At 42.9% G+C, this 23,487-nt stretch overlaps 1 protein-coding gene across 1 annotated transcript; it reads right to left on the bottom strand.

Annotated features, from left to right (window-relative positions):
- Positions 1-2,396: 2,396 nt before the first annotated feature.
- Positions 2,397-2,750, bottom strand: LOC114695503 (60S ribosomal protein L36-like). The gene has a single exon (XM_037206482.1). The coding sequence runs from the start codon at positions 2,748-2,750 to the stop codon at positions 2,397-2,399; it is 354 nt and encodes a 117-aa protein (XP_037062377.1).
- Positions 2,751-23,487: the final 20,737 nt, after the last annotated feature.

The raw sequence follows: 23,487 nt of genomic DNA, 5'->3' as shown, positions 1-23,487 counted from the left end.
AGAGCTCAATCTTGGGTGCCATTCCTCAGGAGCCATCTACTTTCTTTTTTTTTTTTCTTTCATATTGATAGCATTTGTTCTTTGATAGTTTCATGCCTGTATATAGGACATCGTGTTTAATCTCATTCCCCTGCCAACTCTGATCTTCCCCTCACTGCCGTCCCCCCTTACCCCCCCCCCACCGCCGCTCATTCATACTGGTCCCTTTCTCACATTCTTGCCTTTTTGTCTTGTTTGTGACCCACTGACTTTAGTCAGGAATATCTGTGTGACCACAGGTTTGGAACTATCCCCTGGAGCCTGCTCACTGTTGGGTGCACAGCTAAAGGCGATGACTGACTATCCTCCTCCAGAATCCATTAGTGGCTCATAGTTCAGTGGGGGGAGGAGGGCCTCATGAGTGCCTGTCAGCCCATGATAGCCTGTTGACCAGCCCAGTCTTGGGCAGGACCATCAGAACAGATCAGTCCATGATAGCCTGTTGACCAGCCCAGTCTTGGGCAGGACCATCAGAACAGATCTTACAGCTGCTGTAAGATCATGTTGCTGTGGCTGTGTGACATTCGGAGTCTAGCATTTTCTCCTTATCTTTGGGTTCTTGCATTCTTTTCTCTCTGCTCTCCCCACCTTAGATGGAGTAGTTTAAATGTCCCTAAACCTTAGCACTATGAGCACCAGACTATCATTTATTCTAAGCACTATGAATAGCCTCAAGTCTGCATCCACTGCCTTTCACTGAAGAGACCCTTCTCTAATTAAGAATGAGAGTAACATTTGTCCATAGGCACAAGCATAAATACTGAAATTACAGTTTGGTGTCATGTCAATTTAGATAAATAACAGTAGTGAGTTCCTTCCTGGGGTCTATGACCTCCCCCAGATGTGACTTTTTGAACAGGTTTACAGTCCCACATCTTGTTTCTTGAAACGGCGATCATTACTGGCCTAGCACTTATGATTTAGGCCATTCTGTAAGGCTAGTGAGTCCAGGGGAACCTCTGGCTTCTGCCTTTCCAATGCTGAGATTAGAAACACATGCCACCATGGTCAGTTTTTTACATGGCTTCCGGAGATGAAACTCGGGTCCTCATATTGTGCAGAAGGCTCTTTTCTGACTGAACCACTTCCCCAGCCCCATGCCGCGCTTTCTTGACTCTATCACATCGTTGATGGACGTTAAGGTGTTCCCTTGAATTGACTAGTATGAATAACGCATTAAGGAACTGAACATGGATGAAAATGTCTCTTCAAGACATCAATTTTATATTCTCAGGCTGTACAGCTGAGTGAGATGCAAGTAGTATAGAACGGGGAAAAATTTTGGTCTACCATATATGGGAAAGGGGTGTGTCCTAATTTGCTGCTTTGTTGTTGTAATAAAACACTGACCACACCTGGCTTGGGAGGAAAGGGTCTATTTGACTTGTAGGTTACATTCCATCATCAAGGAAAGTCAGGGTAGGAACTCAAGGCAGAAACCTTAAGGCAGGAATAGAAACAAAGACAGTGGAGAAATGTATATAACCCAGGACCACCCATCCTGGCATGGTGCCAGCCACAATGATCTGGGTCTTCCTACATTAATCAGCAGTTAAGAAGATGCCCCACAGACATTCCCACAAGCCAGTCCAATGGAGGCAATTCCTCAGTTAAAGTTTTCTCTTGCAAGACAATTCAAGTTGACAACTGAAGCTAAACTATGAAAGGGGATAATATCTAAAATTCCCAAGAAACCCAAAACCCTAGGAGTCAAAAGTCAAATTTTTAAAAAATTTGTTAAGAGGCTGGAGAGATGGCTATGAGCTTTATAGTACTTGCTGCTCTTCTAGGGGACCCAAGTTGTGTTTCAAGAGCCTTTGTTGGGTGGCTCACAACCACCTGTAACTTCAACTCCAGGGACTCAGACACCTTCTTCTGCCCCCACCCATGCACTGTACTCATATGCACATACCCACAACACAGACACACACACACACACACACACACGTAAATAAAATTAAAATTTTAATTTAATTAAAAATTAAACATTGTAAAAACTATTATTAGGTCTGAAACAGATATTCAATAAAACCTTCAGATGGTCCACAGCTATATGTAAAGATACCCAACACCACCATCACTAACATTCACATCAGAACCACAATGAAATGCCGCATATAATCTGATCACACTTGACAACGGATGTCATCGATGTATTTTGCAAATATCACCCATTCCATCTACATAAGATCGTTCTCCATTATTGTATGGTATTTATCAGTTCACTTTGAACACCAACATTATTTTAAAAAAACTGTATATTACTGTTATTTAGCAAAATGTATATTACCATTTTGCATTACTAAGGAAAAAAAGCCTGTGAACTAAATATTGAAATGCTTTCCTGTCCTTTTATGCTATTTTTTTTTCACGGTAGCAACATTTAATGGTGGGAGGCATCCGTCCTTCTTGGCCACCGCCTTCCTCATGGCGGCCAGCACGTTACTCAGCTCCTCCTGCTTCCTCTTGGTGCAGATGTGTGTGCCCACCCTCTTCTTGATGAATTTGAGCACGGGCTTGTTCTTGGACACCTTCAGCAGCTCCATGGTGGGCAGCTCATGGGGTACGAAGCCACACACATCCCGGATCATGTCCCACTTGGTGTGCTTGGTGAGGTGCCTGTGGCACTGGCTATGTGCCAGCTTGCTGACATTCTTCGTCACCTTGTGGCCCTTGTTAAGGCCCGCGGCCATGGGGTAGCGCAGGGCCATGGTTGCTGCGCTTCAATGGCAGCCACAACAGGAAGCTTTGATGCTAATTTTTATCTACTAAAATTCCTTTCAGTATGAGTTGACATAGTCTTTGAATGCACACATATATGTGAAAACATAAACAGGACTAATTGGTTACAGTAGTTCTACATGGTGTCACCTCCTAATCTGATTAGGAGTTGATGATAGCCAGGGGGTGTGGTGTAGATGGTCCTGACTCCTTGGGAGACTGGCCAGAAGACTGAAGTCAGTCATAGCAGCATAGTGAGATCCCACTTAAAAAAAAAAACTGTCTGTGATTCTACACATGATGCCAAACCCTGCCCGTGAAATGCATTTGTGATTTGTGACACAGGCCATTGCCACCATCGACAGATTTTCCTTCAAATTGCTGGCATCTGTTTTTCAAGTTGGTATCATGTAATTGTGTGTATTCTGCATGCATTGTATAAGCTTCTTAATGTTGAAGATTATTGAGTCTGTGGAAAAGTGAAAAGAATTATGAGCTGAGTGTCTGTGAGCTCTGGTGGGTTACAGACGCTCTACAGTCACTTCCCTCTTCTCTTGACATGCCCATTTGAAAAGACATCAGAACCCATCACCCTAAACATTTTAGTGTGTATCTCATGTGATGAGAATACTACTCAACATAATAAACAACAATATTATTCTAGCCAAAACCACCTACATTGACTGTGTCCTATATTGTGTCTATGCTTAAGATCCTCCAGTTTTCCTCCAAGAGTTTTTGTGCTTTCTTTTCCTGTGATCCAAGTCCTAATCAAGCTGCTTATTCTAGCTCTGGTATTGACCTTGTTTGGAAGCCCAAGTTTACTCTCTCTCTCTCTCTCTCTCTCTCTCTCTCTCTCTCTCTCTCTCTCTCTCTCTTTCCTCTTCCTTTTAAATTTTTGTTTTAATTTTGCATGTTGCTGTATTTGTGTGAGTGTGTGTGTGTGTGTGTGTTTGTGTGTGTACTGTGTGTGCCTATTTTGGTGCACATTACAGAGGGGCATATGGAGGACAGAGTGATATTTTCATCTGGTGTCTCCACTTCATCATTTGTTGGAGACAAGGTCTTTCACTGAACCTGAGCTCACCATAATTTCCGCTATCACAGACGGTCAGCCAAACTGAGAGGGTTCTTCTGTCTCCATTTCCCACTACCGGGATTGCAGGTACATGACAGCAGCAAGTCTGACTTTAACTACATACAGTGCTGGAGATCTGTGTTCAGGTCCTCGTGTCTGCACAGCACGTGCTGTACCCACTGAGGCGCCTCTCCAGTCCCTCCAGCCCTACTTCTTGTACCATATCCCACATTACAGAGTTTTCTGAAGATTTCCTTGTGATTATATCCAACTTTATTACCTTCGGCAAAAAAAAAAAAAAAAAATGCTGCACAGTTGCTGTTGTATACATCACACCAGGAGACAAACAGCATTGGTTTCCTCCACAGTGTTCAAGCTTAACTGCCTGGCTCACCCGATGCCTACTACATCTCATTTATACAGGTATGTTTACCTTAAAATTAATAACCACATAATAAATAACACTTAAGACCTTGCCAGTGTCTTCTTTCCCCAAAACTGCTGCTCAATGGTTTCAGTTTTCATTTGTGCCCTCTGTTCAAGCATATTGTTAAATTAGAAATTAGAAATTATTTTTTAATTGTTGATTCTGATGCTTTCTTGGTCTTATTTAAAAATGATCACAAAGATATATAATGTACAGACAAAGAGGGTGTAGATTCTATGTTGTAAATGATGGGTGTTGGCAGTAATGTAGTGCCAGCTGTGTGCACTGGAGAGTGCTTTAAAATTCGCTGCTCTGTGAACTAGACCACATTTGGTGCTCAGTTAGCAGAAGAAGAGCTGCTAACAGGAAGAGTCTAGCTGATTCACAGGCTCCTGAGATGCAAAACCGAACAAATGTGTGAACTCACCTAAGGACAAGAATATCAACAGCCTTTACAAAAAAGGTAATCTTTTAAAACATAAAATATTATGTGCTAACAAGAGCAGATTTCACACGACATGAATGGTACTAGTTTTCAAGGTCTTTTGACAGCATTTAAATTTGAGCCAGATTCCTTTTCCATCATTCCATCTTCAGCCATGTTTCAGTACGTCATGGATAGCTTCCTTTCTCTTCAATCTTTCCTCCTTTGTTTGGTATATTTAATAGATTATGGACTATTAGAGTCATAAGTAAGTTTCCTGACCACACTTCATCCCATAGGTATTGTCTACTGAAGTGAGGCGCATTATCCTGAGCCGAGAAATTTTATCAGGACAGGTGTGTAGTGTCATACTTGCTTTATGTGAGTCGTGAACTTGGAAGCAAGTTGCTAAGTGTCCTGGCTCAGGTTCTCATAAATTGTCATCCCCTGGTGGCCAGGGCTGCTGTCAGCAGAGGGCATAACCTGAACTGGAGTTCTCATCTCATGTCTTACTCCCGTGGCTGTTGGCACTAGACCTCTGCTCTCTGCCACGGGAGCCTTCTCTCCTCCTTCTCCCTCTGTCCTCTCTTACTTTCCTTTCTCCTCCCTCCCTCTCTCCCCCACTCATTTTCTCCCTCTTTCTGTGAGTTTGTATATCTATATATGTGAGGGGTGCGTGCATGTGTCCGTGCGTCCGTGCATGTGTGCGTGTGCGTGTGCGTGTGCGTGCGTGCGTGCGTGCGTGCGTGTGTGTGTGTGTGTGTGTGTGTTCAGATAGGTGTGCATGCATGTGTATGCTGGTGCATGTGCCTGTGGAGGCCAGAGGTCAATGCTGAGTGTCTTCCTCCTTGGCTCTCTACCTTGGTTTTTCAGCCAAAATTTCTCACTGAAGCTCGCTAATTTAATAGGGCTGGCTAGCAAGCCCTGGGATCCACCTGTCTGCCTCTCCAGCACTGGGATGACAATGATGCATCCATCACATGTTTGTTTGCCATTTGTTTGTTGTTTGTTTGTTTGTTTTGTTGTTGTGGTTGTGGTTGTTTTAATGTGAGCTCTGAGGATAGAACTCAGGTCTTTGTGCTTGCAAGGTAAGCACTTTATTAACTGAGACATCTCACCAGCCCCGCACAACTTTTTAAAATGCCAGCCATCCGTCTTACTTTTCCGGAGAACTGAAAAGAGTCTAATAATTCTGTGGAAACCAAGCTGCCAAAGCTGAGCCAGGATTTCGATGTTACCATTAATAAAAGATGTCTGCCTGCGAGAGGCATGGGTCTGTGATCTCAGGACCCTGACTTCAGGGCCGGGGAAAACCGCCTCACATCTGTCTGCATGGTGATTAGACAAATGTTTCTAGAAAGCAGCCCTGAATATCCACACATCTAACAAGACCTGTTTGGACCTGAGGCTGGCCCCTGCAGGGCAATTCAGACAACTTCATCAGTGTCTGTCACTGGTTCTGTGGGTCCTGGCCCTCTTCACTTGTCAATATGCCATGTAGCTTCAGAACAGAAGAGGAACCGGGCTCTTGGGACCACTCGAGTAAGCCTTTGCTTCCCTAGACCAAAATGCAAAGTCAGAAAAAAAAAGTAGCTCATGACAGCCAAGCATAAATAGAGGAACCGAGACTCTGGGAGCAGAGGAGAATGGAAGACGTCTTAGAGAATGGCGGGTGCAGACACTTACGAACAAGCAACGATCCTCCACCACAGAGGAGGCACCGCAAAAATATAGTTCCAAGTACTCACAAAGACCCCGGCCCTTAGCTGGGGAAGGTCTTCTTTGCCCTGGCACACAACTCCTCTGTTCATGCAAGTCTGGTGTTTCAATCCACAGTTGTGCTGGAGGGTGGCTCAGCAGTTAAGAGCGTTTGCTTTTGTGGCTCCCAGAACCCACAGCAGGCAGCTCACATTCACTCGTAACTTCAACTCTAAGGGACTATACGCCCTCTCCTAGCCTCCGAGGGCACCTGAAAGAAGTGCATATACCATCTCAGTCCCCCCAAGATACACACAATTAAAAAATAAGTCTTTAAAACATATGTTAGTAAATCTCTCTGTCAATGTTTTTCTACTGTCTTCTTTTATGTGTGAGGTGCTATGGTAGGTGGTAAAGCAAAGAAATAAGAATCCAATGGATATTGAGTTGTCTTAGGTTTCTGTTGCAGTGATAAAATATCATGACCAAAAGCAACTTGGGGAGAAAGAGTTGACTTCAGCTTACAACTCTCAAGTCAAACTCCATCACTAGTAGAAGTCAGGCAGGAACCTAGAGACAGGAACAGAGGCAGAAGCCATGGAGGAATGCTGCTTACCAGCTTGCTCTTATAGCTTGCTTTCTCACACAATTCAGGACCAGCTGCCCAAGAGTGACACTACTCCTGTGTGCTGGGTCTGCCCACAGAAATCATTAATCAAGAAAATGCCCTACAGAGGCATTTTCTCAGCTGAGGTTCCTCTTCCCAGCAAGTTGACAACAAAACCAAACAAAATCCAAAAGACAATTGACCCCTTGTCAATTTGACACACAAACACATAACCATTAAGCCATAGCCTTTCCCCAAAATGTCATGTTAGTATGCATATGGCATTATAAAACACTCCAATTTTTAAAACTCGTAGCCATTAAAAAAATTAAACACTTTTTAAATGTTTGGGCTCTTTAAAACATCAGGTCTTCTTCAAAGTTCAAAGCTTCTCTAAAATACCCAATGTCTATTAACTATGGGCTTCTGTAAAATAAAAAATAATAAAGTTTTCTTGCTCTAAGAGGGAAGAAATAGGGTCATCCTGAGATGAGCGCAAAACTAAAATCCCAGTGTCAGACTTCAGCTACTCACCATCTTCAAGGCCCCAGGGAGCTTGCCACAGCACACATAGACTCAGGCAAGCTTCATTCCAAAGCTGCTACTGTCTTTGGCAGTTGGTCATTCCCCATGGTACTGACATCTCCAAAATGGTCTCCACCAAAACTATGGTTGTTTTACACTGTGCTTACTGGCTGGGGTATGAAAGCTCCTAATGTTGGGTATCATCAATGCATAAAGAGTCATTTATTTCTACTTTCAGTTCAAATGATTTTGTGAATAGGTGTGCTATTATATTGAAAAGGCAATAAAAAATGCCAACTCCACAGCTAAGTGAAGGCACCTGCTTCCTTTCATTCTCTGTTGTCCTTGTGAGAATGTTCAGGCCACTGTCCATCAGCAAAGGTGATCATGGTTCTTTGTTTTGTTCTTATCATTATTAGAAAGTCTCTGTGATTGGTATCTCTTTCAGGTTCTGATAAAACATCACACAAGTGTACCTAGTTTACTGTAGACTTTATTTGTCTGTCTGTCTGCCTATCTCTATCTATCTATCTATCTATCTATCTATCTATCTATCTATCTATCTATCTATCCATCCATCCATCCATCCATCCATCCATCCATCCATCTATCTATCTATCTATCTATCTATCTATTACAAGTTCTTGTTGCTTAATACAGGCTGGCCTTGAACTCCTAATCCTCCTGCTTGCCTCTCACCTACCAAAGACGAGGATTATGAGTGGTGATAGCATGTGTACTGCTCTTTCTTCCTTTCACAGTTGTAGATGAGGAACTTTCGCTCCCACGTGTCACTGTATCCATGCCCAGACATGGCTTTTCCATCTCACTGACATCAGGCATCCTGTTAGTGTGTTTCCCAGTGTTTATTGAGTCTCACATTCTTGGAAAGGAAACTCTGTGATGTAGAATCTTTCTCCACTTTTCTCTACAAACTTCAGTTAAGATAATGTTTGAGGTAGGCAACAAGTTTCATGTGCAAGTTACCAAAAAGAACTCTTGACAAATGTCCCCCAAGGGCTGTAGAGATGGATCAGTGGTTCAGAACAATTTCCTCTCTTGCAGAGGACCAGAGTTGGGTTCCTAACATCTACTTCCAGGGAATACAATAACTAACTCCTACAAGAATTTGCATTCAGATGCACCCCCCAACACTCAATTAAAATTGAAAGTAAATCTTTAAAAGCAAATGTTCCCCAGTCTGCAAGCAGCCTTCCCAGGACCCTGTCCCACTCCACCATGGAGAGGCTGCATTCGATATCTTGTCTCCTCCTACTGTGAGTCCTGCAGTCAGCCTCCCACGGATCCTTCCACTCTATTAGTTCTTAAGCAAGTTATCTGGTGTGTTCCATAGCCATGTTTCATCTCACTCATATGCAGTGAGAGTGTGTGGTTTGCCTTTCAGTACTATCTTGTTAGGTTCACAAGTGTCAAACCTTTTGAAGCCTTCAAACTTATTATTATTCTCTTATTATCATAGGAATTAAATGTTTCTTGGGGCCTGGTAAAATTTGTTTTTTTAAAATCAAGTATTTGAGGGATTCCTCCCATGCATCTTATGCTTTTCAGATTGTTCTGTTTTATTTTGCTTTTCCTTATGTGTGTGTGTGTGTGTGTGTGTGTGTGTGTGTGTGTGTGTGTGTATACATGTACATGTTTGCACATGTGTGTGCACGTATGTGCATCCGAGTGTGGAGGTCAGAGGATAACCTCAGGTGTAGCCATCCACTCTGTCTTTTGAGACCAGGTATCTCAGTGGCCTACAACTCTAGGAATTAGGCTGGCTGATCGGGAACAGGAAGGAGATGGATACCTGCCTCCCCCTTCCCTCTTACTGCAGGACTATTGGCATTGCAGATGGGCACTGCCACATTTGGCCTTACATGGGTCTGGGGATCTGAACTTGCACAGCAAGTGTCTCACCCACTGAAACGTCTCTGCAGATCCTTTCTTACGTCTTTGTACAATCATTACTTAGGTCATCTGAAGTGTTTAAAAATAACCCATGTGCTCGGTGCCTTGTGTCCTACCCAGGTGAGTTGTCCGTCCGTCCGTTTCCCCCCCCCCCCGGATTTATATACTGGAGAAGCAGCTAGTACGGTTACTTGAGACTTCCTATGGGATATGTACCAATCAGAGCAGTGCATGATGAACATATTACAGCTATTAAGTCAAAAGGGAGAAGAAAACTGATTCACAGAAGGCCATCGAATGCAGCCTATCCATGGTAGAGTGAGACAGGGTCCTGGGAAGGCTGCTTGCAGAGCCTCTGATGGACAGTTTCTGCTCTCTGGATTCCCACCACTGACTAGCCCATGCTTAAATCTCCCTGAACATATATTTAACAGTGTGACCATAAAAACAAAATCTATATTTCTCCTATTATGATTTAGATCACTATTTTTTTCCTCTGGAGGATGTCTCTCAGCCAGACATCTGACACAGGAAATACTTATAATATTGTATGGACACATAGGCTTTTACACGCTTGCTTTCTGAAACACCCATCCTGATCTTGGCAGCCTCTCTCGGGCTGTTCAGTCCATGCTTGGTTTTAATGTCCTATTGATCTTTCATATGATAAGTGTGCTGTGTACCATTTTGTTATACTCCCAATTGCCACTTGAATCTCAACATTTCTACCGTACATTGCAGAATAACTATAATTCTGCTTCATTTGGAATGGTCCCATTCTTTAAAATTACAATATAAAACTATAACAGCTAAACCCAAAGACACTCTGCCTTTGCCTACCACCCCTCAAGTCAGCTGTGGTGGGGAAATCAGCCAGATCTACTTTTATCAATGGCGCTCAGTAATATTTGAGAATCTGTCTATTAGTCTTCATTAATGCTATTACAGCATAACATTGCATGGTATTTACAAGCTTCGAGAAGGAAGTAAAGATTCAAGCCAGTCTTGTGGGAAGTTGAAGATGGCCATACTTTTAGTTTTTCTAAACAAAAACACATTGAGGGGAGAAACAAAATGAAGTAGGATCAAAACACTGCCAAAATTCCCTTATCCCTGGTCCCCCAAACAGCTGCAACTGTGGGAGAATAAAACCAGAACCATTTGACAACAGCAGTCAACCAGAGTCAACAGTTGAGTTGTCGACAACCAGTAACATGTATCATAAATCACAATGTGCAACTAAGATGAAAAACATGTGAAGGTGAATTATGTCCATTCTAGAACGACTTCAGGAAAAAGTATTTAAAAATAAAAAAAGCAACTCACAGTTCAGGACATTTGGTTAAAGCCATCTCTCAGCTGTAACATGAAGCCGCAGTAGTGACCTCAGAAGTTAGAAACTCAGCATTGCACAGATCTAGGATGCAATGTCAACTGAGCTGTGCCCTGCAGCTGAGGATGAGCTCAGCTGGCTAGCTGCTCCGTGTGTCGATGCAGTGACGTCTTCTGCCAAGGGCCATGCAATGACTGCCTCAGGCTTTGGCATCTGGGAGTCTCTATAGCGACTCTCCTGCCATGGGTGCAGGAGAACAGCTGTGGACAACTGGCTGGAAAACGGGAGTGCTGTTGTTCAGTAAAACTTTATTTATAAAACTAAGCAGTGGGCCAGATTAGCCAAAAAAGCCAGTCCATGAAATGCTGGTTCTCCCTGACTGAGGAGGGGCTCTTCTCCCTGTTCTCCACCTCTACTGCTTGGAAAATGCAAAATTCAAAGCAGGAAGCAGGGCATCCGATGGCAGTGAGAAGACAATGGTATCAGTTTCGCTTGTATTTAAACTTACGTAGACTTTTTCAAGAATGGGAGATCTTGTGATTTCAAGCTGGGAGACTGTGATACACATACTGAGAAAAGAATTACGATTGGATGGTGACATGATGCAGACAAACCTTTTTTAGACCATTCCTGCTCACTAAAATGTTTGTGATTGCATGAAGACTGCCTTTTGTTTACAAAAACTGTGAACAAGAGCGTCAAATAACGACCACTGAAATACAGGCTGCTCTCTGACACATGCGATAATCCTATGATACATGGAACAAGAGGGCTGTGCAGATGTCAGACCGTAAAGCACTTGCCACACAGGCAGGGGGACATGACTTGGAGCCCACAGACAACATAAAAAACCAAGCTTGGCAGTACATAGTTGCATGCTGGACATCTTAACTGTAACTGATTAGAACCTAGCTATATATGGAGATAGCAGTAAGTCCTCTAATCATCTTTCCTCCCTTGATGGTCATAGTTCCCACTTGTGTCCACTTGGGACAGGGGCTATCATGTCACACCTTTGAAGTGTAGTTCTAACTGGGCTTTGTTGTTGTTGTTGTATTTTGAGATAGGGTCTCACAAAGTCCAGGCTGTCCTCCATCACAGCTGCAGATGACCTTAAACTTGGGATCCTCCTGCCTCTACCTCCAGAGTGCTGGAATTGTAGGTGAGTAGCATCATACCTGTTTCTGTACATTATTGAGTCCACGTCACTTGTGCAGGTTTTGACCTTGTGCAGTGGACTGTGTCCAAAGATGCTGGGTCTGCTATGAAGCAAGACAAAGCCATCTACTGACCAAAACTGAAATCAAGGATGGCCAGAGACCACCTGTGTGATCTATAGTTAGATCATTTTCCTCAAATCCACTGCAAGGGTATATAATTACAAATTGGTTTAAATGCCCACCGTGAGGAAATAATTCACTTTAGTATAAAAAAGAAAGACAAAGCAACAAGAAGTATGTCTTTAAGAACACTTCAGGAACTAGAGAAATGGCTCAGCAGAATAGAGCACTTGCTGCTCTTGCAGAGGACCTACGTTCAGTTCCCAGCACTCACATGGTGGTTCACCATCATTCAATTATTCTGTAACAAAACCACACCCACTAGGGGCCTGCATCAGAGTGCTGCTCCACAATCTCACTGTGTACCCATGTAACACTGGCCCCTTTAGCACTTACCTTTCTATGCTCACAGTATGTAACTATGACGTCATATCAGGTGACTAAGACAAGGCAGAACCAGCCTCGGCTCCCTGTGCATCCATCAGCTGCTTCATGCTCAGCTGGGCTGCGATTCTATCCTCCTCACATTTTCCAAAACCACAGTCAATTGCATTTGCCTGCACGCTTCTGTGGAGACAAAGCAGGTAAGAACACGCTTGTCTGCCAGCAGGACTGCTGTTAGGACTTGCTAGGCTTCCCACTGCTGACAGGACATAAAGCTGCTTTGTGGGCTTGGGGAGAATGTGCCAGGTGCTGCCTCAGCGAAGAAAGGAATTCAAGTATGTGCTCATCCTTTAGGGAGAAGAAGAGAAAAGAGGAGAAAGGGAAGGAGGAGTGAATGTGAGTAGAGAGAGGGAGAAAGGGAGACAATGATTTGATGGGGGAAGATCCGGCAGAGAGGGAGAGAGGGGGAGAAGGAGGAGGAAAGGACAATAGAAAGGGAATCTGCCGTCAGAAAGAGACATGCTTGAGTGTCACTTCTCCAAGAATAATCTGATATTCCTTAGATCCATATAGAAATGCAAATGTTTTCTTAAGAAGGTAATTAGTTTTTATTAGTTCACAAGGGCCCTCAGCCACTACAGACATTCCACCTGGAATATTCTAAACGGAATCCCTCCACAGGCCTGAGCGCTTTGTGAACAGCCTGAGTTGGAGTCACGTCCCTTTAACAGATGAGAAGAGTGAGGTGTGAGAGATGAAGCAGCGTATCTGGTGTCCAGGTCCACCAGGGGTTGGCTGCAGCTCTGAGACGAGAGGCTGCATTGGTGGGAAGGGCCTGCTCTCTGCGCAGGACGCCGAGCTTACATCTGGGGATGGTAGATGGATGAGACAGTTTCTCTAACAGGCATCTCTGCCACCTAGAGATTTGGATCCCTTGGTAGAGTGCTTGGCAAGCAGGCACAAAACCTTGGGTTTGGCCCCAGCCGTGCATAAAGCCTGCACGGTGGCTCACACTTGTGATCCCGACACTCAGGAGGTAGAGGCAAGAGGATCATAAGTTCAACACCAGCCTTGGCTATATAGGGATCTTGACACTAGTCTGGGCTAGAAACTGTGGAGGAGGGGGGAAGTGGGGGCATTCCTGTGCATAGAAGCAATGGTAATAGTCCATGCAGCAGACAATCCCTGTGTTAAAAACCACAGTTTTTAGCTTGGTGTGCACTGATCAGCTTGCTCTGGTTCTTAATTTATGCTTCTTTAGAAATCAAATAAGAGTTGGAAAGAGAAATGCTATTGAAGTCGTCTTTGTCGTTTGTGGATTTACCCTGTCAGCAAGATTACCTGCTGTCAAAATAACTGGTTAAGAGAATTTAGAATCTCAGCTTTCACAGAGGGGAGAGAATCCACACAAGACTGCTCACGCTTGCATTTCCTACTTTGAAACACCATAATTCTCAAGTCTAATGATGATCTTAAAAAAAAAAGTAACATTAAACTTTATACTGAGTTTAATATATTATTGTTTCTTTCTTATTCCTTGTGGTGCCGAGGAATAAGTCTAGGGCCTGGCACATGCTAGGCAAGTACTCTACTGCTGAGCTACCACGCCAGCCACCAGACTTTACATTTTTATGAGAAATAAGCCTAGCATAAATCCTTCAAATGACTGCAGAAGCAGGTATTGGCACACACACCAGACAAAAGACCAGATGGTAGAGACTTAGGTTGTTGACACACAGTCTGCCACACCACTTGTACTTCTGCAGCATAAAGTCTGTCATACGTACTATGTTTATGAATGAGCATTGCTGTGTCCCAATAAAACTTTATTTGCAAGTGATAGAGTATAATATTATCAGACAGGGAATACTATACATATTGGACTCTCACCCCATAAAGTGTGGTGTGGTCATATAATTTTGCCCACTTCTCATCCAAGAGAAAAAGAATCTATAAGTGAAACTATTTTTCAGTATCACAGCCTCTCAACAGGACTGTTTCTGCTAATTATTCCTGTGTTCCACCCCAAAAGTGTACAGATTCTTTAATTTCCACGTGCCTTCATTCAGTTCATAAATATCATGTAAAGACTCATGGGTCTTGCCCTCAGCTGTGAGCTGATAGGAACTTTTTGTTTGTTTGTTTTTTGGTTTTGGGGTTTTTTTTGTTTGTTTGTTTTGTTTTGGTTTTTTTTTTCTTTTTTTTCTTTTTTTTTTTGAGACAGGGTTTCTCTGTGTAGCTTTGGAGCCTGTCCTGGATCTCGATCTGTAGACTAGGCTAGCCTCGAACTCACAGAGATCTGCCTGGCTCTGCCTCCCAAGTGCTGGGATTAAAAGTGTTGCCACCACCACCCGGCTGATAAGACTTTTGGTGGTGGGGCCTGGTAGAGGGAAGATGGATATAGGGGAGGACCTTTGAAGGGGCTCTTCAGACCTACTTATCCTTTTGCTTCTCAACTGTCATATGGTGATAGTTCCACGCCACCACATGCTGATGAGCTGCCTGGTGATAGGCCCAAGATGAGAAAGCCAAAGCAACTATGACTAAACCCACAGCTGGATTAAACCATGAGACAGTCATGGCTAAACCCACAACTAGATCAAACCATCAGACAGCCATAGCTAAACCCACAGCTGGATTAAACCATGAGACAGTCATGGCTAAACCCACAGCTGGATTAAACCATCAGACAGCCATAGCTAAACTCACAGCTGGAATTAACCATGAGAAAGACATGGCTAAACCCACAGCTGGATCAAACCATGAGAAAGACATGGCTAAACGCACAGCTGGAATTAACCATGAGAAAGACATGGCTAAACCCACAACCAGAATAAACATTTCATCTTTCCGAGTCGAGTACGTCAAATATTTTGTCACAGGAATTGAAAGCCACAACACATCATCTAATTCCACGATAATCATCAGAAATTGTAAAATATTTCTCCTCTCTCTCTCTTCCCCCTCTCTCTGTCAGCCTAACTTCTAGAAATCTGAAGAATGCTTTGCTGCTGAATAATGATATCTGAACCATCTCTATGCTACATTTAACTTCTTAAGCTCTTTAAGTGGCTGGTGAACATCAGACATCAAGATCTATTTCGATTTTCCCAACCTATTCCTACAAAAACATGTCCAGTTGTTAAAACCAAAGCCAAGTCCTGTGGCAAATCAAAATAAGTGATATTGAAGTTAATACATCTTATCAAATCGCATCCACAGGAAGAGCAGATGGACTGATCAACTGGATCACCTGTCTCTAATCAGGGCTGAGCCATGATGCTGTCCTCCATAGATGGAAAAATTTAATGATTTCTCAATGACAGGTGGACACAGAGACTGAACGAATTTATCTATTTTATGTCTCAAAAACATCTTTTGTGTAGTAAAATTCTTCCAGACAACAGTTACATTTTACTTATGTTTGTTAAAAAATAAAAAACTCATCACATTAAAAATCTTTTTAGCCTTATTGACTGGAGAACTTTAGTGATCCAGCTAGGTGTTTCTGAATAGGATTATTATAAGTGCATAAATATTCCCTATGAATAAGGATGAATTAGCTCTAAAAGTATGTCATGTAGGTAGAAGGTCACTTTCCTGTGGGCAACTCAAAAGTGTTCCTACTTCTCAAACTATATCCCCACATTCTTGGAAGGAAATCAGGGATCTGTTGAAAATCAAAATCTGCTAAATCTCATGATCACTATTCTAAGAGCTTTCAAAATAAACTGTGTATTTTTGTGCGTGTGTGCATTTGCATGTGTGTGTGTGTGTGTGTGTGTGTGTGTGTGTGCAGCTGCCCACATGTGCTTGTTTGTGGAAGTCAGAGGAAAGCCCCAGGTGTCATTTCTCAGGGACTAGCCACACTGACCTGGTAGACACTTGTAATCTCAGCACTAGGAGACAGAGGCAGATCCATGGGGCTGACTGGCCAGATAGCCTAGCCTACTTTGTGAGTTTCTGATCAATGAGAGACTATTTCATAAAAACACACCCAAGGAACAACACTTAAAGTTGTCCTCTGACCTCCACCTGTACCTACATGTGCATACACATATACGCAAACAAGCATGACCACATACATCATACATGTTTCTAAAATATGTAGTATTTGTTCTTTAGGTGTTCTGCAGAGTACAAGCTTCCAGTCACAGCCTCTCTATGAACTGAGCTAATGCATGTTCAGACAAACAAGTTCAGTTTGGAATCCACACTGTATTCAATTTACTTCCCCAAGTCCCTATCTGTGAGCCAGTACATACCAGTTATGAATCCAGGATTAGGAAAATTTAGAAAGCAGATCAAGAAATTACTAAAAGTAAGACTGCAAAAACACAGGATGGAAACCAAGAAGGTGTCCTAAAGATGCCAAGCACTGCACACTGTAGAGGAGAACACGACTGCTGACCTCCCTTTCAAAGTGAGCCCACACAGGTTTAGTGGCACCCCACACAGTGTGAGCTCCCTCTACAACTTGTGGGAACACAAGGCTGGAGGCTTGCTTCTGTGCCTATGAATTAGACGGCAGTAGCAGTGAGGGACGCCTTCCCCAGGTCGGCTATAGGTCACTTCCGTGAGTGAGTTTATTTAGAAAATATTAGCTAGTTGCTGCCACTAACTGAACATAATTTTCTGGAGCGAGTTGATTGACTATTTCCTTGTATATCTTCCTGGATACTTCCTTCTCCTGAGACTCTTTCTGCCTGCTTCAGAATGACCTGGTTGTTCGTAGATACATGTAAACGTTTCAGGATTTTTGGAAGGGTTAACCTATAAGTCATTAAAAACACAGCCACAGGTAAGATGGGAGAACTTATTATAACTCATTATCTGTTCTTTCCTTAGAGAAACCTTTTAGAACCATTCTGAAAAGACCAATTAGATAAGGCTTTCCATGAAACAGTAGTGAGGAAATATGGTGTCATCAAAATACCACATGGCTCCATAAGGCCCATGGGCTGAGACTGGAAAGCATTTCAAGCTCTAACAGCAGGAAGTAAGCAGCAGCTATACCCTTTGTCTGAAAGCATCAGCTCCGTAGAACCTGGCGAGCTTGGTAACACTGTGTTGATGGCAGTTGGAGGAGGCAAATCAATGCTTATTAATGTCATTTTATCAGCTCAAATTTAGAAATACAAATAGCCAGCCACACTCCAGTTTGGCAGTCAGAAACCACACATCTCTTGCTCAATAGTTGGCAATGGGAGTGAGAAGTACAGAGGATGAGCTGATTCATCCTAACATCGTCAAGACCTTTAGCAGAAACCAAGGAAGGAGGAAGGAAGGAGGAATTCTAGCTAGAATGATCCCAGGTCACTCCCAAAGACTACATGTACTTTAATCTTCAAGTTCAGTGAGAGTCCTTGTTTTAAAAAGGTGGAGAAAGCCGGCAAGGTGGCTTAGGGTGTCAAGGCTCTGACTATATAAGTTTGATCCCCAGGACTCCAGGACTCACACAGTAGATTCCTGAAAGTTGTCCTCTGACCTCCACATGTACACCTACATATGCACACACACACATACACACTCACATACAAACACATACTCAGACACACACAGAGACAATTCAGAAATAAATGTTTCTAAATAATAAGATGGAAAGTAATTGTGGATTCCCGATGCTGAGTTCTGGCTATTACATGCATGGGTTCCTACTGTGGTGGTTTGATTAGGTACGGTCCCCACAGACTCATGTGTTTGAATGCTTGGCCCATAGGGAGTGGCACAAGTGGCCTTGTTGGATCAGCTGTGGCTTTGTTAGAGGAAGTGTGTCACTAGGGGCTGGACTTATAGGTCTCTTATGCTCAAGTTACACCCAGTGTGACACACAGTCTTTCTTTCTGCTGCCTATGGATCAAGATGTAGAGCTCTCAGCTCCTGTTCCAGCACCATGTCTGCCCACATACCGCCATGCTTCCTGCCAATGGTGACAATGGATTAAATCTCTGAACTGTAAGCCATCCCCAATTAAATATTTTCCTTTATTAGTGTTGCCATGGTCATGGTGTCTCTTCACAGCCATAGAAAGCCCAACTAAGACACCCACAGATGGTACACATGTACACACTCATTCACATATACAAATATTCATGTGCTCCCCACACACATCCTTCTGAATTTTCCAAAATTGTGAGATACATGAAGTTAAAAGATGTATCAGAAGTAAAGTTCAGCTATGAGATAATGGGTGATGGCTTTATGAGAAAAGCTTCTCAAAAATAAAAAAAAATATAACTGAATAAGCAAGTGATTAATATGTGCATTGGGGTGTTTTTCAGAAAAACAAAAGGTCAAATATTTAGTTAAATCAGCCTTTAACTTTAAAGAAAACTCTTTCTTTGTGTCAGTAGTCCTGGTGTTGATAAACACTGCTTGTGTAAGAGGCTCTCCAGAGTTCAACTACTACAAATTAAATCTCATGATCCTTGATTATTGAGACATTTTGTCATCCTCTCACTCCCAGACCATCACTGCCACCACTGTGGTTAATACTCCAGAAATACTGGAGCATATCTGAATATGGGTTTTTATTTTTTAGTCATTTTATAGAAAAGTTGTAATAACAAAATATATAAAAAGCTTTTATCATTTTCATATATGTGTATTCATATATGTATATATATGTCAGTGTGTTTGTGTATAGATAAAGGATGGATAAATGATTGACACCTTTCCAAAAGAGATGGGTGTCTTGTTATGTTGCCAAGCTAATGCTAAATTTCTGGATTCAAGTCATCTTTTGCCTTGGCTTCTTGGACAAGTAGCCTAGGGGGTACATCAGCTCACCACCATGCTGCCATGTCTTGTAACGAGCCCCAGTTCTAGCTCCGTTCTTCTCCCTTGCAGGTCAGGTTGCATTTGCTCACTCAGATGAGAAGCCCTCTTCTCTCCTCTCTCAAGCAGTGCGAAAGCAAGCATCCCACTCAAAAGCTGAATGTCTATGACCCTTTCCAGCAACGTCAAGCTCCTAGATGGCACAGTCAAGGCCTCGGGAATACTCCAGTGTGGACTGATATTTGTCACACCTTAAGCCACTGTGGGCCATCTGCAGCTGGGGGTACTAGAACTGGCAAGGGAGGAAGGGAAGACAGAAGGAGTCTACAAGAGGATAAGAAATTCTTGCTCAGAAACAAACAGGCTTCCTGGAGGGAAGGACCAGAATAACTGGGGGTTGAGAGATTTGGCTGCAGAGCCTTAAGAAAACCCAAGGAATCTCACAGCTGAGCCTCAGGCCGAAGCTGACCCCACCCTGTGCACCCTTCCTTGCAGCCCTTGAGTGTCCTTTGTCCTCTCCACCTTTGTCCGTGAAGAAAGGATATGTTTTCTTCCCTTTTGAACACGCATCTTACAGCGTGGTGCTGAGGATTACTAACTAGGACTGTAAATCTGGACAGTTACTGTGGAGTTAACATCACTGAGAAGTAGGACCACTTGGCTGCAAGAAATCTATAACCTACTTTGTGCAGAGCCTCTGGGCAGGCAGAGCCCACTGCTAGTTACAATGCTTGGAGGCCGACCTTCTTCTTTCAGAGCTCTGGGCAAAGAGATTTCAAAGCTCCCTGTTAGACTATCACCACCTCACTACTAGGAAAACATTCTCTTGAGCACCCCAAATCCTTCTGGTACAATTTAAACCAATTTCCCTTTGTCTGGAGGTCAAGTGCAGGCAGGTAAATTGCTTCTGAGGAGATATACTTCATAGACTTTCTGAGTATTCATGGGATCCTAGAAAGGTCCCAGGATCATTTCATTCATCTTAACTTTTTTTTTTTTTAGTGAAGAATTAAAATGCTGGACCACACAGTAACCAAATCTACAGTCAGTTAGTCTTAAGTGCCAAGAGCTTTGGTCATATATAATACAAACAATTCTAAGTACTAGAGTGGAGCTCAATGACAGAGCACTTGCCTAGTATGTCCAGGCCATGGTTTTAATCCTCAGACCTGCAAAAATTAGTAAGTGTATAAGTAATTTGTCAGAATCATTAAGACCTTCCTCATATTACAAGGCTTGCCCAGTAACATAGACAAACTTAAAGCACACAGGCAGTCTTGATTAGGAGTTTGGGTACCTTCACTTTATGTCCTATTTAGGGGCTCCCTGGATCTACTCACCAGTCTCCTCATCTGAAAGCTGCTGTCAATATCACCGCCAGCCTTAGAGAAGTGTTCTGAGATTAAGTACTAACACAAGAGCAAGCATGATCTTAGATACTCTGTACTCTTCTAAATTCTCAATAATAACTGAACTGTTAGCACTGCATCTTGGGGCAGGCACCTCAGCCCTCATTTGTATGGGACGTGTATACGTGTTTGTGTTTTCTATGGGTTTATAAATTTGTGTGTGCACATGTATCTGTGGGTATGCACGCACATGTGTGCACAAGTACGTGCTGAGGCCAGAGGTCAATGTTAGGTCTGTTCTTCAGCTGCCCCCCACCTGACTTTGGAGATAGTCTCTCCCTGAACCTGGAACTCATTGATCCATCTAGTTTGGCTGGAGAGTGGGTTTTAGGTATTCATGTGCCTGCCCTGTTGCCAGTACTGGGGTTGCATATGCATGCTACTGGAGCTGGCATTTGTATGACTGCTAGGGACTGGGAAGCAGGTCCCCATGCTTGCACTCAAGCCCTTTGCTGGCTGAGCCATCTCTACCCCCCTACCAACCAGCACCTGGCCAGAAATACATTTCCCATTTTTATTTCTATTTATTTATTTTACTTTAAAAATACTTTAATTTATAAAAGACTGGTTTTTTGAGAATCTCATACAATGTATTTTCATCAAATTTACTCCCTTCCCCATCTTGAATCCCCCCAGATCCATCCCATTCCCTACCCACCCAACTTCATGTTTTCTATCTGTCTGTCTAGCTTTCTGTCTGTCTGTCTGTCTACCTATCTTCTATATCTATCTATCTCTACCTCTATCTCTATCTATGTCCCTTATTTTTTTAATCCATCAAGTCCAATTTGTACGGCCAGCATGTTCTTGGATATGTGGCCTTCCAATGAAGCATCATCAATGTACCAGGGGCTATACTCTTGAAGAAAACTGACTCTCCTTCTCCTGGAAGCTATAAATTGCCAAAAGCTCCTTGGCCTACCCCACCTCCCTTTGCTTGGATTTGATCTGACATGAGCTTGCATAGGTCTTATGTATTGTGACGTAACTGTTGTGAGGTCATATTGTAGCTTCTTTGTTGTTGAAGATATGTGTTCCTTATAATCGTCTACCACATCTGGCTCTTACATTCTCACCACCCCCTCCTTTGTAATGCTCCCTGAACCTTGGAAGGAGAAGTATGATATAGATATCCCATTTAGGACTGAGTGCTCCATTGAGAGGAGGGGGTATGATATAGATATCCCATTTAGGACTGAGTGCTCCATTGGGAGGAGGGGTATGATATGGATGTCCCATTTAGGACTGAGTGCCACTTAATCACTTCTTCTCTGCACCTTGGCCAGTTGTGGGTCTCCATGTTAATTACCCTCCTGGAAATAGAAATTTCTCTGATGAGGGTCAACAGATGCATTGATATATGGGATAACAACACACCATTAAAAGTCTATTTAATACTACGTCCGTCCATTTAACAGAATAATAGTAGCAGATGCTTTTAGGGCCCATAACTTGTCTAGTAGTGGGTTCTTGGTCAAATAATAGTACCAGGTATGGGTTTATCTTATAGAGGAGGACTCATATCCAATCAGAAGATGGTTACTTCTGTGACATTAATGCCATTGATGCACGAGTGGGCGTGTCTTTCCAGGCTAGAGATGATTATAGCTTGCAGGGTTTTTCTGTTGGGTAAGACTGGTGATTACCTTATTCCTTGGATTTTGTGTAAAACATCTGCCTGCACTAAGAAAGCTAGTCAGTAGCGATGAAGCTTCTAGATCAGCACCAGCTTGATTTGTCCATGTTCTGTGACACAAATATGTGGTGTCTTCAGCCACAGAGTCTTACCATCAAGTTCTGAAGGGTGAACAAGAACATTGGCACTAGCCTGCAATGTTTGGGAGTTTATGGGACTTCCTTTGCAAATTACACCAAAAGAAATAACCCATCCAGGATTTTTATATATTAGCTATGGTATCCAATAGGGGCATTCTTGCCCCATTATAGGTTTTTACAAAAATGACTAAATCCAGAGAGATGTGGTTTTCAACCTAAAGTCAGATTGCTTAGCAGGCATGTCCTGAAGGCTGAACGCCCTAAGTCAAGATTAACCTACATATGCTTCAGCTGCCCACTAGACTAATGAAGGAAGCCAAGGGAAGGACCAAATATGATCTTGGATATCAGGAATATTGGGGACTCTTGATCCAAGTTTCTCTGGGGAAAATTCTGTGAATGAAAAGAAGGCTATTTTCCAGATTCAATACGAGAACGTGGTCAGAATATCAGAGCCCCTTGCAGGGAAAACAGACATTTGGCTGCTGTTACAAAGGGACCTGAAACAGAGACACTTCCCGACTTCCTCAGCAGTGGCTTTAAAACACTCAAAGGCACAGAACTCACATGGCCCACAAGAAAAAGTCAATAAATGAGGGACAATAAACAAAAAATTTCAACCTTATTAGCCATTAGAGAAATGCAGATTGAAACCATCCCACTACACTTAAGAAAATAGTAAGTGGCCTGAACTGTGGGAGGCAGCTGCCACCAACCCTGACAACATGAGTTCCATCCCATGGACCCACATGGTGGGAAGAATTATATATAACTGACTCTTGCAAGTTATCCTTTGACCTTCAAATGCATGCTATGGTTAGTGGACAGGCATATCTCTCTCTCTCTCTCTCTCTCTCTCTCTCTCTCTCTCTCTCTCTCTCTCTCTCTGTCTCACACACACACACACACACACACACACACACTAAATGGATAAATGTAATTAAATTAGAAATAAACAATAAATTCTGGCAAGGATATGGACAAAGGGGAACCCTTATACACTATGCACTTCTGGCATGAATGTAAACTATCCTATCCTCTATGGTAACCAGGATGGTAGTTTCTCTAAAAGCTAACCCTAGATCTTCTGTATGA

This window comes from Peromyscus leucopus, chromosome 5 (assembly GCF_004664715.2).
Source record: "Peromyscus leucopus breed LL Stock chromosome 5, UCI_PerLeu_2.1, whole genome shotgun sequence".
NCBI lineage: Eukaryota > Metazoa > Chordata > Mammalia > Rodentia > Cricetidae > Peromyscus > Peromyscus leucopus.
The sequence above is the reverse complement of the archived record's forward strand: the minus strand, read 5'-3'. Positions and strand labels throughout refer to the sequence as shown.

Bases quoted from the DNA above. Each gene is read 5' to 3' on its own strand.
- LOC114695503 (XM_037206482.1), bottom strand. From the start codon at position 2,750: ATGGCCCTGCGCTACCCCATGGCCGCGGGCCTTAACAAGGGCCACAAG.